Source organism: Canis lupus, chromosome 4, assembly GCF_048164855.1.
Source record: "Canis lupus baileyi chromosome 4, mCanLup2.hap1, whole genome shotgun sequence".
In the NCBI taxonomy this organism is placed as follows: domain Eukaryota; kingdom Metazoa; phylum Chordata; class Mammalia; order Carnivora; family Canidae; genus Canis; species Canis lupus.
In genome coordinates this window covers 12,934,055-12,951,393 of record NC_132841.1, presented here as the reverse complement: position 1 = coordinate 12,951,393, position 17,339 = coordinate 12,934,055, and the positions used below count along the sequence as shown (strand labels likewise).

General features: G+C 38.4%; 1 protein-coding gene across 15 annotated transcripts in view; it reads left to right on the top strand.

Annotated features, from left to right (window-relative positions):
- The window catches only part of ANK3 (ankyrin 3), a 662,261-nt gene that overhangs the window by 594,008 nt on the left and 50,914 nt on the right, over positions 1 to 17,339 (top strand). For all 15 annotated transcript variants that reach the window (XM_072823184.1, XM_072823191.1, XM_072823187.1 and 12 more), the window contains 5 exons: positions 12,190 to 12,401; positions 13,820 to 14,027; positions 15,329 to 15,425; positions 16,093 to 16,321; positions 17,048 to 17,173. In XM_072823184.1, coding sequence (XP_072679285.1) covers positions 12,190 to 12,401; positions 13,820 to 14,027; positions 15,329 to 15,425; positions 16,093 to 16,321; positions 17,048 to 17,173 — 872 coding nt within the window. The remainder of the gene's footprint in view (positions 1 to 12,189; positions 12,402 to 13,819; positions 14,028 to 15,328; positions 15,426 to 16,092; positions 16,322 to 17,047; positions 17,174 to 17,339) is intronic.

Here is a 17,339-nt window from a genome sequence, read left to right as displayed (position 1 = left end):
TAACTAGCGTGTATGCTCTTTGTATAACCAGTCCTATTGTACTTTATTCTCTGAAAATCTTAAAACTCAAATATTTAAAAATCACCCTAGCTAGTATTTTGATAACTGATTTTTACTAAACAACACAATCATAAAGATTAGATTATGGTTCTGTAGTATTTCAAAACTTGTAAAGCCTTTCCAAATGCAGTTTAGTAGTTAGAATTTAATAGACTATTTTAATAAAATAAATTCATAAAAAGATAAGTTTAAGGAAGAGGATAATTTTCCCAGTGTAACGTGGGGGTTAGAATCAGGATCTGTAGACACTGCATAGACTGGAATTCCCAACATGCCCCACCACTTACTAGCTGTGCAACCCTAACCAAGCACTCAATCTCTTTAAACTTTAGTTTCAATCTATAAAGTAAGGATACCTCATAGAGAACTCAGGGGAAACTGACAAGCTAATATGTATAAAGTTCTTAGCGTCTGAAACATGGGACTCAATCAGGGACACTGGGTGGCTCAGCAATTGAGCGTCTGCCTTCAGCTCAGGGCGTGACCCCGGAGTCCTGGGACCGAGTCCCACGTCGGGCTCCCTGTATGGAGCCTACCTCTCCCTCTGCCTGTGTCTCTGCCTCTCATTCTGTGTCACTCATGAATAAATAAATAAAATCTTGAAAAGAAAAAAAAAGAATCAATCAACGTTAGTATTTGTCACTGGTGCCATATACAGTTGTGCAGGAGAGCAGGTCGGAGCTAAAATCTTGACTCTTCCACTTACCAAGCCATCTGCTCTGACACTGGCTACAGAACAAAGGGGTATTCTATCTAATGTTCTCAAATCATTTACCTGTAGAGTGGTGTCCACTCCACTGGTACCCTTTTCCAAATCACACAAGGCTAGTTGAAGCCCTGGTCATGGTTGATGCCTCCTCATTACCACCACCAAGTCAGGAGATTGTAAAAAGATCTAGATTTAGGCTTCTAAATTCCAGACTTCTGACTCCAGATTTAGTTGTTTTTCTATAATACGCTTTGGCCTTTCTATGTTCTCAAATGAAGGATGCCTATGAAAGTGTTTTGTGTGGAATAAAAATGTTACGTAAATGTTAACTGCTATTTTAATTTTCCATTACTCATAAAGGTACCATCTTAGTTCTTATATGACTCAAAAGGATATAATATGTATTCAGGAAAAATAAAATATGGTGGTGTTAAGATTTATTTCTACCACTAGTGAGCGGAGACAAAAGCATCCATAGATGGTTACGCTAATGAAGCAGGTGTGTTAACAAAGCTTTATTGAAGTAAGAGGCTAGAATGACAGAGGACAGGTGGTCTGGGTGTGAAAAACCTGCTGTTACCACCAGGATGTCATGTGACAGGAGCAACTTTTCTCTTTGGCAGCAGACAGGGATCTTGTTCTAGCACTTGTCAATTCTCTGCTAAGAAAAAGATACCATAAAACACAAAATATTCATTCTACTCCCCCCAAAAAAACATCATCTTTAAAGTGCAACAAGTTGAATTCACTTCATAAGTTTGTTTAAAACCTTTAGTTAAGGGGTGCCTGGGTGGTTCTGCAGGTTAAGCGTCTGCCTCTGGCTTGGGTCATAGTCTCAGGGTCCTGGGATGAAGCCCCACATCGGGCTCCCTGTTCAGTAAGGAGTCTGCTTCTCTCTCTCCCTCTGCTCCTCTCCCCTGCCCATGCTTGAGCTCTCTCTTTCTCTGTCAAATAAATAAAATCTTAAAAAAAAAAAAAAAAAAAAACCTTTAGTTAAATTCATGGAGTTCCATTAAGCATGTTTAAAATTGTGCTTCCAAAGTCAGACTCCAAGGGATGTTTTGCAATTTATGGTTTTGCTCGAACTAGGAGTATTTACTAGTAGAAGAATCCTTCCTGGGCAGCCCGGGTGGCTCAGCGGTTTAGCCCTGCCTTCAGCCCAGGGCCTGATCCTGGAGACCCCGGATGGAGTCCCACGTCAGGCTCCCTGCATGGAGCCTGCTTTTCCCTCTACCTGTGTCTCTGCCTCTCTCTCTCTCTCTCTCTCTCATGAATAAATAAATAAAATCTTAAAAAAAAAAAAAAAAAGAATCCTTGAGAATCCTCCTTGGAGGTCTTAAAATTGAAGAGTTTGAGAAATGCTCTAGTCTTGCACTGTCACTACAGTTGCTACTAGCCACATGTGGCTACAGAACACTTGAAATGAGGCTAGTATGCATTGAGATGTGCTATGAGTGTAAAAAACACCAGATATACAAAGCAAACCCCTCCCTCCAAATCTATATCTCATTAATAATTTTTATATCATTTACGTGTTGAAATGGTAATATTTTAGATACACTCAGCTAAGTAAAAAATATTGTTAAAATTAATTTTACCTGTTCCCTTTTATCTTTCCAGTGTTGCTATAAGGAAATTTAAAATTACAAATGTGGCTTACATTATATTTCTTTTAGTCAGTGCTTCTCTGGACAGTGTGTAGACTTGTGTAGCCATATTTATTAGATTTTAAAATCAAAATCATTGCTACCTAAGTAATAACAAGAATGCTTTGAGGATATGGGAATTATGCTATTATTTTAAAATCCCAATTACTATAGTGGAGCAAAGTATCGCTGAAGCTCCCCAAACAATGCTACACTGCCAGGAAAATGTTTCTTTGCTGTGTCATTGCCATGAGACTAAATGAAAGTTTAAAATAATACATCTTAGATGAAATAATTATGCTATTTTTTTTTTTTTTTGGAAATTGAAGCAGGAAAGAGAAACTGGTACCTATAATGTTATACAATAAAAAACAAATTTTCTGTAATTTATTATCTAACTATATCAACAGTAACTACAGAAACAGACTTTTCAGTTAAAAATTACTACTTTGGGGCAGCCCGGGTGGCTCAGCAGTTTAGCGCCGCCTTCAGCCCAGGGCCTGATCCTGGAGGCCCCGGGATCGAGTCCCATGTTGGGCTCCCTGCATGGAGCCTGCTTCTCCCTCTGCCTGTGTCTCTGCCTCTCTTTCTCTATATGTCTCTCATGAATAAATAAATAAAATCTTTAAACATAAATAAATAAAAAATAAATTGCTACTTTGGTTCATTTCAGATGAACTTGTTTTTATCAGCCATGAGACAAAGAGTCACCTTAAAGAATCAGGTTTAGATTGCAGCCACAGCTGAGCCCTGAGAAGTGAAATGCGTAGCTTTATGTTGTGCACAGCACCATCTGTTGGACAAATCTGTTAACAAATTTGAAAAATTCTGGAGGAAAAAGTAAAAATTGAAGTTAACCAAATCAAGATTGTGTTATGGTGAGGGGCGAGGGGGGGTGCATACCAAATACTGTCAGGTAAACCATAACAAAATACTGACTTTTGGTCTGTGACCCTAAAACTCGTTTTAAATCAGTTGCATACCCTCACGACATTTGCAGAAGGAAAGGAAACCGTACTAGCCGACAAATGAGAACGAGACCAAAGCAAATGCACATTGATGATGCTGAGTTTATAGATGTCTGTGTATATGGATTTGCCAGCATTTACGTGTCTTTATGAAACATTAGTGGGGGGACGCCTAGGTGGCTCAGTGGTTGAGCATCTGCCTTTGGCTCAGGGTGTGATCCCGAATCCGGATTGAGTGCCACATTTGGCTCCTTGGATCCTGCTTCTCCTGCCACTGCCTATGTCTCTGCCTCTCTCTGTGTCTCTCATGAATAAATAAATAAAATCTTTAAAAAAAAGAAAAGAAAAGAAACATTAGTGGGCCAAAACAATGACGTCAGACACCCTGACACATATGTCAGACCCAATGGTACTCAGCCCTCTGGGGACAGGGAAGCAAGTCTGGGAGTTTGGGTGTAAGCCTTTATTACCTTCAGTGTGGATGTGGACTGAGGACAGTGTGCCAGACACGAAGTCTAGGCCTCCTGGAGTTCTGTACCTTTCTGTCTCTGCTGGACATGCTGTGTTACTGATTTACGGTGTTCAGCTTTAAAACATTATATATGATCCTAATTTTGAGCACAGGATTATATTATTTGTTTTTGCCTGGGTGTAGTACTAATGACTTAAACAAAAGGTTGAAGAAAGTGAAATAATGGAGCTAAATGCCTGAAAGCTATGCTTTTTTCTTTACATAAGTGGAAAAGTAAGCAAATATGGAAGAACATTTTCCTGGAAAAACTTACATAGAGAAACAGATGCAAAGAATATAAGGTTTATGCAATCCTCGAGAAAAACCTTAGAATGATGGTTCTGACATGACCAGACATCCGCTCCCTAACTTTTCTTCCAGAAAGTCTTCCCTAAACCCTAGACTAAGTGAGATCCACCTGGTAAATATGTCCACAGCACCTGACCTATCTTCTTCTGTAACAAGCAACTTTGAACTTCGCTGTCTTCCTTGATGTACTGTCCCTGTGGACAGGGCCCGGCTCCGACTCACTGACAGCCATATGCCTAATGCATGTAACAGCACTTGGCACAGTATTGTCATCTCAAAATGCTGAATGAATGGAAACATGAATGCTTTGTACCCAGGCATATGTCCCCACTTTAAAAAAAAAAGATTTTATTTACTTACTTGAAAAAGAGAGAGCACGAGCAGGGGGAAGGACAGAGGGAGAAGCAGGCTCCCCGCTGAGCAAGGAGCCTGATGTGGGGCTCAGTTCCAGGACTCCAGGATCATGATCTGAGCTGAAGGTAGATGCTTAACTGACTGAGCCACCCAGGTGCCCCAGAAAGCAACAACCAGATGAGGAGATGAGATCTGGTTGGCAAGAGAAAGGGCAAATAATGATTAGAAATCCATTTAAAAATTAATTTTTAAAAATATAATTATCAGAAATTATATGGATTGCTAAAACTGGAGGGGAAAACAAGTAGATACATCATTGTTTCTAGACATCCTTCATCATTAGAACTCAATGCATTATACAAATCTAAATAACAGGGAAGATCCTTAACTTGCATAAAAATGTAAAATCATGCTCATCCAGACAGATATAAAGCAGAAGCCAGAAATGAATAAGATTACGAGTTAAATTACTAAACTTGTAGGGGCACCTGGATGGCTCAGTTGGTTGAGTAACCAACCCTTGGTTTCAGCTCAGGTCATAATTTCAGGGTCCTGGGATTGAGCCCTGTGAGGGGCTCTGCACTCAGCTGCACTCAGTCTGCTTGGGATTCTCTCTACCCCCCACCCTTCCCCCTGCTCTCTCTCTCCCTCTCAAATAAATAAATAAAATAAAATAGTTTTTAAAAATTACCAAAATTGTAGATGTGCATGAGACCTCTCTGCACTCTGCAACTCATGAATCCATAATTATTTCAAAATAAAAATCAAACAAAATTCAAAAGTTTTCTATTATGTTTTACATTGAGGAAGAAGCGTCAAGTTGTATCATTTATTTGTTTTTTTCCCTACAACATCTTGGATAGGCTTATTACAAAAGTTGCATATTCAGATGAAACTGAACTTGAATTCCAAGAGGATGAATGTCTATAATTTTCTGAAATATTTGAGTGAATATATTACACATGGTCTATTGTTCCATATAGCCTATAGCTAGAGTTGAATGATATAGATATCTTTTATTTCCTTCATTTCTCCCAATTTAGCTATAAATTCCTGTATTTAATTTTCTGTAATTGGTAAAACTTTCTTTGAAAAATGGGGTTAGGGGATCCCTGGGTGGCTCAGCGGTTTAGCGCCTGCCTTTGGCCCAGGGCGAGATCCTGGAGTCCTGGGATCGAGTCCCACATTGGGCTCCCTGCATGGAGCCTGCTTCTACCTCTTCCTGTGTCTCTGCCTCTCTCTCTCTCTCTCTCTCTCGCTATGTCTACATGAATAAATAAATAAATAAATATTTTTTAAAAAAAGAAAAAAAAGAAAAATGGGGTGAAATTAAAATAATAGCAATTAAGATTTACACACTGTAAAGATACAGAGATAATGTAATGTGGGGTTGTTTTGTTTTTTAAATCCAACCCTAGATCTGCCACTGTTTGGTTTCCTGGTTCTCTCTTCCTCCCTCCAACGCTGTGTGACCTTGAAAAGAATATGTAACCTAAATTATTATTTGAAAAGAACTGTGCAGGTGGTTTTCTATCACTTATCCACCCCTGAGGAAGCTTTTCTTATCTTAATCTTATAGACAGGGAACATAAGGTTCAGAGGTCAGGAACTTGTCCAAAGTCTAAGCTCCCTGGTTGAAAGTTGGATTTGAACCTAAGGCACCTGACTCCACTGACTTCCCACAGACCCAGACTAACTAGCTTGCCCTTTTGAATTCTAACATTCTAGGACTCCACTCCCCCCTACCTTCATATCAAATATTCCATTTTAGAGGAGCAAGCTGAGCAGACTATTCACCTGACTAGAAATTAAACTGTCGTTATAGGAATCGTCCTTTGTGAAAACTTGAGGTTATGTTCTTTCTGTAGACTATTCACGCTCAAACCTGACCTTCACACTTACAACCTTCAGAAAACAAATCTGCAATAGGAAAAAGAATCGTGGTCCCACCTGACCAAGTTACTGAGACATTTAATCATGTGTAGGTTAGAGTGAGGCAAAACTAATCAAGGATGATGATTTGAAAGCTTTGAGATTAACTCATTTAGTGAGAACATGATTTCAATCCTGCTATTTATGCTTCACTGTATTATGATCTCCATAGCCATTTATATTTGCAAAGCGTGTTTTTTATTCTCATTGCTCTGTTGCAAAGTCTCAGTTACAGAGAGAACTGTCCCACTTTTTACAAATAAAGAAACCAAATGAGTTGCAAGGTGCTTAAGAAATTTATCATTAATCAGTGAGGTAAGAAAGCTGTAGAATGTTAGCTTCCATTTCTTGCGCAGCAGAAAGTACCACTATAATCAGGGCTCTCTGCTCGTAGAGTGGGCCAGTAAGAAGCCATGTCACCTTCTGGACCAGGGTATCTGCATATCTATCCGATACTCATCTGCTTATCAGTCACCACCCCTGTGCCAGGTAGCCTGCAAGGACACTGTGCTAAATTGTGGTTGGAGTTCGTGTCTCTGTGATGCCTCCTTCTGTCCCCACTCCCCTTTGTCCCTAGACCTAGGTTATAAGCTCTAAAGCAGACAAGTCACTTTGGCCAAGTCACTTCCCTGAACTTTAGACACCCTCTTTACCAAATGCTATGTGGGCCACCCAGGCATCTCAGGAATTTCTCTTATAAACACATGGACATCATAAGGTTTACTGTGGATCGAAAAGAAGAAAGATAAGAGCCACTTTTCTACATACAATTAGGAAATACTATTAAAAGAACAAGAATAACCAGTCTCCACTACTACATATATTATAAAGCAAGATTTAAAGAATTATATAGTTATTTGGTACACAAAGTGTGAGTCTCACTTCCCAATGATGTCTTTGTTCAGTGGATACTAGTTGAATACCTGCAGTGTGCCAGGTCTCAATATCAAACATCATTTAATTTAGTGTAATTTCACTGTGATTACTTCACAACTTATGAAAAGAAAAATCTAATTTTAATACACATTAAAAGCTTATTCAAATTATAAGTAGAATAAAAAGCCTTATGATAAGGTACTCAAAATGGTCAATGTGGCCACAAGTTAGGGCTCACTGTACAAAGTGTGGACAGCTTTCCTCCCCCCTAGAAACTCCCCTAATCAGCTGGGGCTTCAGTTACCTGTTTTCAAACAGTTGGCTCAGATCATTTCATTACTGTATTTCAGTTTCCTATTTTTAAAGCAATAAAAAGAGGGGGGAAAAAACATGCTTGAGATGCCTGGGTGGCTCAGCAGTTGAGCGTCTGCCTTTGGCTCAGGGCGTGATTCTGGGATCGAGTCCCACATCGGGCTCATCGTGGGGACCCTGCTTCTCCCTCTACCTGTGTCTCTGCCTCTCTGTGTCTCTCATGAATAATTAAATAAAATCTTTAAAAAAGTGCTTGACTTTAATCTACATTAAAATATTAATAACCTGCTATATTATTATTTTTATGTATATATTATTAAATAGTAGTATTAGTACCCATGTAATAATATGCAAGCACACAGTCATTATAATATATATTATAATTTTCCTCTTCTTTCCCCCTCCACTAAATTTTATGTAAATTATATGAATCTATACATATGCATATAAAGATGTGATTAATTGATTGTCATCACATTTTTGCAATGTTTCCATTTCATACAGCTTGGACAGCTACATATTAAAATTTGTACTTCTATTCCATTCTTCTTACTGCATAGTATTCCATAGTATGAATATATCATAATTTATTTAGCCTTTGTCCTATATAATGACCAGTAAGATCTTGTGATAGATTTTCAGGTCATAAGAATTCCATAGTAATTTTACTGACTGGCTTACACTTCGTGCTCTTGCCTCCTTATGTTTACCTTCCATCTACACCATTTGCTGTCTTACTTATACAGCCATCCCAATGTGTAAGAGCCTAGCCTTCAACTACACCTCTTAAAGAAATTATGCTGCTTCTTATAAACCAATACTTAAGTATTTTTTGTAGTTTTTACACTTGTATTGACTTTTATTCTCAGAAAAAAAAATCTGGAAATATTTTAAGTACACATAGAAACAGAATATAACCTGGTTGAGGGAAGATCTCTCTTCCCCATTTCATCATGCAGGGGGCCTGGGAATCTGAGTAACTCAAGAAGTGTATATGTGTATGATCCTGTTTAAAGAATGGTGCATGGGGATTGCAATGTCTGAAATGTACACAATAGTTGTTTCTTTGGGTTGAGGATTATCTTTAAAATATCTGTTAATAAAATACCTGGTAAAAAGGGCACCTGGGTGGCTCAGTCAATTGAGTGTCTGACTCTTGATTTTGGCTCAGATTGTGATCTCCTTGTTTGTGGAATCGAGCCCTGCGTGGAGCCCCTTGGCGGGCTCCGTGCTTATCGGGGAGTCTGCTTAAGATTCTCTCCCTCTCCCTCCATCCCTCCTCCTGCTTATGTGCTCTTTCTCCCTCTCTCTCACTCAAATAAATAAATAAATCTTTAAAAACATACCTGTTAAAATACAATATTGAAGGCCAAATATTATGCAAGTTTTAATGGTGACAGAGAAATTGCTAGAAGCTTTAAAACAGTGTGGGAATGACATGGTGTCCCAGAACCACTGGCAAATCCAAAAAGACGTTAGAAGTCAAGTGTTGAGTTAGAGCCCTGAGCTTCTCCATTTACCACTCATCTGCTGCATCTGAGATGGACATGCTCTATATCTGGGGTGGCTTTAATGGTTTGTCAAAGGCAATATAGCAGAGGTGTGGCCTAGCTCTTCCTAGTCCACCACTATTACAGTTTCCAGGAGTGATATGGCTGTCTCCCTCTTAACTCCTCACAAATGTACATGCACATATCTGCAACACACACAAACAGCTAAGAAGTGGGTGTTGCCCCAAGTCCCCCAAAAGGTGCCTCACTGTCCCTGGTAGGTCCAGACCAATCTTAAGTAAACTCTGCACTCACAGGATACACAGCTTGTTACATGCAGAGTCAGGAAATCTGTCTTGTCTGAAGGATGTAATTTCATGGCAGTCTTCTTAAATTGCTTGCACTATGTGGCATCCTAAGCTATTTCTAAAGGAGAACATAATCACAAGTTTGAGGCTGAGGTTAAAAAAAAAATGTTTTGCCACAGCTGATGGGCTGTATGGCACCTGAAACAAATGATCAGAATTCTCTCAGTTGCAGCATGAATTATGAACCCTGGGAACTCAAACTTTTTAAAAGAAGTCAAACTATGGGAAGGGAAATATATCCGCTCTGTATGGAAAACTTGTATTTCATCAGTTGCTGAATAGGTGAAAACTTCCCCCAGAATATTCTCCTGAGCAAACTCTTTGGCTCCTTCCTGTCTTTCTTTATTAACCCTTTTAAAAAGAAGTTATTTGCCTTTATTTTCTTTTATATTCTTTCGTTAGAAACTCAATATTTGGTTTTAGAGCAGAGGAGAAGCAGATGGTCAGGAAGCAAAACGAACCAAATTCCAGTTCGATTTTGGCCTGAGTGGAACCTTGTTTCTCCTATTTGTCTATTAATTTCATCTTCCCACTTCAGAGTTTGATGGTTAATCTAGAAAATGAGAAGGTGTCATTGATCCAATTATCTAACCATCCATCTTACTGTTCTATAAATTTCTATTCGGAATAAGCCATGATCTCATTCCTGTGATGAAGGAGGCAGACATGCTCATAGGTGGAAAATAGGAGGACATGTGCTGTATGTATCAGAGGTATAAAGAGAGGGCTATGTGAGTAAAAACAAAAACAAAACCAACACCCCTCCCTGAAGCCTGGGAACTTTCCCTTTAATTTGTAACAAAACCACCCCAACTATGTAAACCCAAAGGTAGTACTTACTGCCCACTGTCTTCTAACCTTCTCACCTCCAACCCCATCTCCCATCCCTCTGAAGTGACCAGTTGTTTTTTTTTTTTTTTTTTTTTGAAGTGACCAGTTGTTAATGGCTAGGATGCTTCTTCCACAAACTCCTCTTATAAAAGTACACAAACATGCAGATTACATTTTTTCCTAAAAAGGATCACTTATATGCTTTATATCAATCCATCACTACCAGCTTGGCTCCCTCCTTCCCTTGCATCTCTCACCTACTGTCTCTCCCCAACCCCTCCACCCCCATTCTCTCTCTCTTTTTTTTTTTTTTTTTTTTTAAGATTTTATTTATTCATGAGAGACAGAGAGACAGAGAGGGACTCGATTCCAGGTCTCCAGGATCAGGCCCTGGGCTGAAGGTGGAGCTAACCCACTGAGCCACCTGGGCTGCCCTGCCCCCATTCTCTTGATTGTTTTATGGCAACATTTTAATTTTTTTAAGTAGTTAAGTCTCTTGTCCAGCAGTAATTTCTATTTATATATAATAAAATGTAGTGATTTAGCTCTGTTCTGCCAAACAGATTTTCAGTTATGTCAATGCCATTCTAAATATGCCTTCTTTCCCCCACTGATTTAAAGTTTAAATATATGACTTTCATTTAAATACATTATATGTAGTATATAAAAGTAGACATCACATATATAGCATATATATGTATATACATATATAAATTTAAATCTATTTCTTGTTCTCTGTTCTTATCCCCCTGACCTATTTTTCTAATTATATATGTATATGTACATATATATCTTGTATTTTATATGTCTCTCCATATAACTTTTATTATGATACTTCTAGATAAGTTTTAAAATCTTATAAAATACATTCTCTTTCACAAACCTATTTTTCCAAAATATGCTGGGCTCATCTCAAATATTTATTACTTCATATGATTTCAAATATCATCTATTTCAGCTAAACCTACCAGTATTATGCATAAAATCTGGCTTTTGAAGGAAGACCCATCTGGCTGCACTGTAGGGGATGAATTGGAGAAGGAAGAGGCGAGTGACAGGGAGATGGGTAGAAGGTGACTCAGTGATCCAGGCAAGCCAAATGAGGGCTTGAACAGGGGGTGGCAGGAGGACAAGCCATTGCCACAGTGGAATCAGCTGGACTTCGACCTTTAGAGGTGAAGTACCAACGAAAATGAGTCAAACTATTAGACAGGAGGACTAGACAAATTATAAACCCTTTACCAGAGTTAGGACAAGGGGAGAGAAGTAAGTTTGGAAATGGACAGAAGGGAAGATGTGTCCAGTTGTGGACAGGTTGAGTTTGATGCATGAGAGCTATCGGTGGGTAACAGAAATTGGTGATGACAATATTAATCGTTTGGGATATTTAAAAATATCTTAAAGAGGTTTTTTTCAAATAAAGTTCTAGAGCCTTTGAGACATACACACTTTCTTGTGAGGCCCTGTTTTTTTCTGATTCATTCCTACTTTGGCAGTTTGAGGGCAGATTATTGTAAACAGTCACAGAATGAAATATCTCTTCTTAAAGAGTAGAGCTCTGTGCATATGAGGTAAAATTTTAGTTTTTGAAAATGTCCCTCTTCAGTAGAAATATTTTTCTACAAATATTTTGTATGTGAATAGCTTTATAATATCTTTACATTATTTTTAAAGTCACTGTCCCTTTCTCTCCATCATAGAAATTCTCTTTAGACTACTAGATAGAAGTAATTTTACCTATCAAAATTACACATCAGTTTATCTTAAAGTATTCATGTCAATAGGCTTATTCTTATGGTTTTTTCATTCATTTGTCTTTTCAGAACTTGACAGCCCAGAAGAACTAGGGAAAAAGCGCATCTGCAGGATTATCACAAAGGACTTCCCCCAGTATTTTGCAGTGGTTTCAAGGATTAAGCAGGAAAGCAACCAGATTGGTCCTGAAGGCGGAATTCTGAGCAGCACCACTGTACCCCTCGTCCAGGCTTCTTTCCCAGAGGGTGCTTTAACCAAAAGAATTCGAGTTGGCCTCCAGGTAATGTTTGCAAAATGTTGTTTCTTTGGTACATGTACAGAGTGTGTGAGGATGCTTCGCTTAGAAAACAGTCGATGTAATTCATCCTAATGACAGTGCTAATCAAAGCACTAGGCCATTTTAGGGAATCATCAACCTATTTCAAATGAAAAGCATGAAGTATAAAGTGAACTTGGTGGCTTATTAAATAAGATATGTATTTTAGGGTTTTTCTTTTAAAAGTATTTCTTGGTTTCTGATGAAAGATGGTTTTGTTAACCATAGGTTACTGGTCTTGGTATGTGGAGTGACAAGAGCAGCAGAGAGCAAATACACCATTAAAGAAACAAACCATATTTGACTTGGTTTATAATGTACCATTTCATAAAAATCCGTAATAGGGAAACATGCAAGCTTTCAGATTTTGATTTAAGTAGATCATAAATACCAGGTTTTATCCAAACCAGTTGGAATTTGTTTTATTTGGAAGGCTAACTGAAAATCTTGGCGAGAGTCATCTTTCTTATATTTATTTGTTTCAGTTAGACCTATTGAAAAAGGAAAATAATAAGGACAGTAATTTAATTTGTGTCAATTAATATAGTAATTAATAATTTAATGGCAGTTTCATGTTCTTCTCATGAGGTTTTTTTTAGAGTCAACTGCTCTAAGTGCTGGGAAGGCCTTCAGTAACCACTTGAGCTAAGGAGATGGCCTTATATTTCAGCGACATGAAATTCCCTTCAGTTGCCTCCCATATTGAGTATTTTACCAAATAGCGAAGAAGCCAAAAGGAAGACCTTAGGTTTGGTAGTCTAGAATAGAAATCTTAACTTACTTAACTCTGAAAACCTTGATTTTTACCTGGGCACAAATTGCCTAGATTTACTGGATGTTCTGCATAGGTTTAAAATATACTAGACATGGGACTTCTGGGTGGCTCAGTCAGTTAAGCATCTGCCTTCAGCTCAGGTCATGATCCCAGGGCGCTGGGATCCAGCCCCATGTCCTTGGGCACCCTGCTCAGTAGGGAGCCTGTTTCTCACTCTCCCTCAACAGCTCCCCCTGCTTGAGTGGGCTCTCTCTCAAATACATAAATAATACCTTTAAATATAAATATACTACACTCAATATTTGCTGACCTTTACTTTGGATTAGACTGAAAGGCTTCTCCGCTGTGAGATCTGATTCCCTGTCAGAGGCTCACATCGTCCATATTCTGTTGAAGAAATAAACCAACTAGTTTCTGCTACAGTGTTAGGTTATATTGTTTCCTTTTTTGCGTTTTCCTGAAATAGTGAAAAAGGATTAAGAAGAAAAACTTTGGCAGGGGTGGTGTGTGTGTGTCTGTTTTTGGTTTTTCCCTCCTCACTTAAAAAGTCATTTCCCAATGAGAGAAAAACGTTAACATCCATCTAAGGTCCTCTTCCTGTCTTTAGGCTCAGCCTGTTCCAGATGAAATTGTGAAAAAGATCCTTGGAAACAAAGCCACCTTTAGCCCAATTGTCACTGTGGAACCGAGAAGAAGGAAGTTCCATAAACCTATCACAATGAGCATTCCGGTGCCCCCGCCCTCCGGTGAAGGGGGAGTCAACGGGTACCAGGGGGACAGCACGCCCAATCTGCGCCTGCTCTGCAGCATTACAGGTGTGGTTAACTCGTTGCTGTACTTGCTATTGGTGCTACTAGCACTTGCAGTGATTCTGTATGAAGATATGAAGCCTTTGAAACAGCCATGCTGGGATCCCTGGGTGGCGTAGCGGTTTGGCACCTGCCTTTGGCCCAGGGCGCGATCCTGGAGACCCGGGATCGAATCCCACATCAGGCTCCCAGTGCATGGAGCCTGCTTCTCCCTCTGCCTGTGTCTCTGCCTCTCTCTCTCTCTCTCTCTCTCTCTCTGTGACTATCATAAATAAATAAAAAAAATTAAAAAAAATAAAACTTGAGCGATTTAAGGCATTAAAAAAAAAAAAAAGAAACAGCCATGCTAACTTCCTAAGAGTAGAAATCAAACAAACAAGCATTTTACTTGTCCCTTGTCCATCAGCTCATCTGTATTATCCCTGCACCTTTCTTTAAGATGCTGAGATCATGACTCATTTAAAATTCAGTGTTATCATTTTCCCTGCTATTAGTGTGATATTAATAATAATGCTCTTTTAAGATTATTGAGATAGTATTGAATCTACTAGAGCATCTAGGTAATTTCTCGGGGACCTAGACAGAGATGCCGGACCTAGCAACACCCTTAGACTACAGAAAATTGGACGACTTTGGATAAAACAGAGCCCCCACAGAGTAGAGGGCTGAGTGGGGACTCAATTCCTAAGTATAATCCACTAGGTTAAATCTGCAGGGTTAGGAGAATGCATTTTGTGATAAGCACCTGGAATCCAGAGCGCAGTTCACTTGATCAACCTAATAGGATTTTTCACAGAAAGTCCTAGGTTAACATAGGTTATTTGTTTTTATGAGTAGTTTTAATGGAGGATTCCTTTTTTTACCTTGGAAAATTAAATGACAAAATTAATTAAATTAAATTACAAAATCAGCTGCTTCTTAACTTTCTTGATAGTTCTTGTCTTTTAAAAAAATATGTATAACATAGGAAGTTATTGTCTCTGAACAACAAATCTCTGCACTTATAAATTGCACTCACAAAATGCACTTCAGATCCCGTGGTTGCCCCACATTTAAACCATTCATTAGTAGCCAGATAAACCAAAAAGTAATTTTTAAAAAACTATAATATCTTACAAGGAGATCTCTGTAAGGCAGTAAAGGCACAGAAGGAGAGGAGAGAGGAAAACCACCTTTAGTGCCTGCCATTAATTGAACCTGCTCAAGTTTCTAGTTCCCGGCTGCAAAGGAAGAGCAAGTTGATGATGAAGATTTTACAAGGAGCGTCTCTCATGATAACGTCAACGTATCTGCCCTTGTTTTCTCAGGGGGCACCTCGCCTGCTCAGTGGGAAGACATCACTGGAACTACTCCCCTGACATTCATCAAGGATTGTGTCTCTTTTACAACCAATGTTTCAGCCAGGTATGGAAAGAAAGGATTCCAAAAAGCCCTAAGGAATTAGTTTTATTATCTTTTGGAAAGTGAAAGTTTTTGTGCTCAATACTAGTATGATTATTTTTTTAATTTTTATGGCGCAGTTGGGCTGAACTCAGAAATTTAAAATGGAGTGGCACAAGTCATCCAGTTCTCTTGAGCAAGGGGCTATATGGTGCTAGATCTGCTTCTTCTAGTTCTTAGCAACCTATTAATGTTGATTGTTAAGGAGATCTGGCCCCATTTACTAAAGGAGGACAGCCATTTGTCTTTAATTGTTATGCTTTCAAAGAAAAAATACTGATAGAATTCCCATTTCTCTCCTTTTATCTTCCATAAAATGCTTGCTCCTGTCCAATGTAAAGTGAGAGATTAAACTCTTATGTAGGACTAGAAAGGAAGGCTAATCATGGCTAAGTATAAGGGCAAGGGGACAGAATCTTATGGGAAGGAGAAGAGAGAAAAAAATCCTTAGCATTTCCTCAGCAAAATTATAACAAATAATAAACATAGGCCTTCTGTAAACATCTTTGCTGTTTCTTTAAATGAACGAGGCAATGTTTGGGTGTAATACCCTTATATGCTCTGATTTTTTAAGATTTGGCTTTTAAATCACCTCACTTTCATAATTCTGTTTTGTTTTTGTTTTTCTCAGATTTTGGCTTGCAGACTGCCATCAAGTTTTAGAAACTGTGGGGTTAGCCACACAACTGTACAGAGAATTAATATGTGTTCCATATATGGCCAAGTTTGTTGTTTTTGCCAAAATGAATGATCCTGTAGAATCCTCCCTGCGCTGTTTCTGCATGACAGATGACAAAGTCGACAAAACTTTAGAACAGCAAGAGAACTTTGAGGAAGTTGCAAGAAGCAAAGATATTGAGGTACCTTGTTGACGACAAGTCCATCCCATTACATTCCCCAGATATGGGGTTTTATTTTGAGCTGGTAATAGCACTCACTGGAAGTATCGAGCACATTCTTGATTTCAGGTTTTGATTTAGATTTTTAATATACATTTATTCTCAAATTATTTTATGTGTCTTCAAGGCTATCTTGATTAAAATATAGTACTAATGCATCTCCATCATGGTCTGCATTCTCTGTGGTGACTTGAGTTGTCTTATTTTTATGGTCACTCTCTTTAACACATTATCATGATTTTCCTTTTTCAAACCCAGTGAAAGTATCTGAGTTTAAAACAAAAAAAACCCTTCAAAGTCTGTATGAAGAAGTGATGTCAGCACTTTCTCAAACATGTCTGAAGTTGCTAGAATAGAACTGGATGCATAATTCTGTCTCGTACATGTGCATGATTCGTTTTCCAATCACAGTCGTTGAATTATGAGCCAACAGAATTATTTTTGTGGCAAATAACACCATAGAATTTCCTAATAAGGAGACAAATGTGACATAGAAATATGTCAATCTTTTAATATTATGTGACTTAAAAATCTCAAAATTCTGGGCAACCTGTGGGGACTCCTCTCACTCCTGAGAGCTTTCTCTGTATCTTTACTTAATAAACTTCTATCCCTTTACAAAAAAAAATCTCAAAATTCTTTCAACCTAAATTAACATTAAATTATGTATTTCTTTTACTCTAAAAGGTTCTGGAAGGAAAACCTATTTATGTTGATTGTTATGGAAATCTGGCCCCACTTACCAAAGGAGGACAGCAACTTGTTTTTAACTTTTATGCTTTCAAAGAAAATAGACTGCCATTTTCCATCAAGGTAAATCATCAACAGAGACTCTGAATTTTTTTTTAAATGCTCTTAGAGAATAAAAGGGAAAGTCTAATGATTTATTGCGTTTGAAATATCCCACCAAACTTGAATTCAGAGGAATAAGGTCAGATTTTGTCCTACATCTCCCCGAGTGTACTTTTGAGCTGGGAAT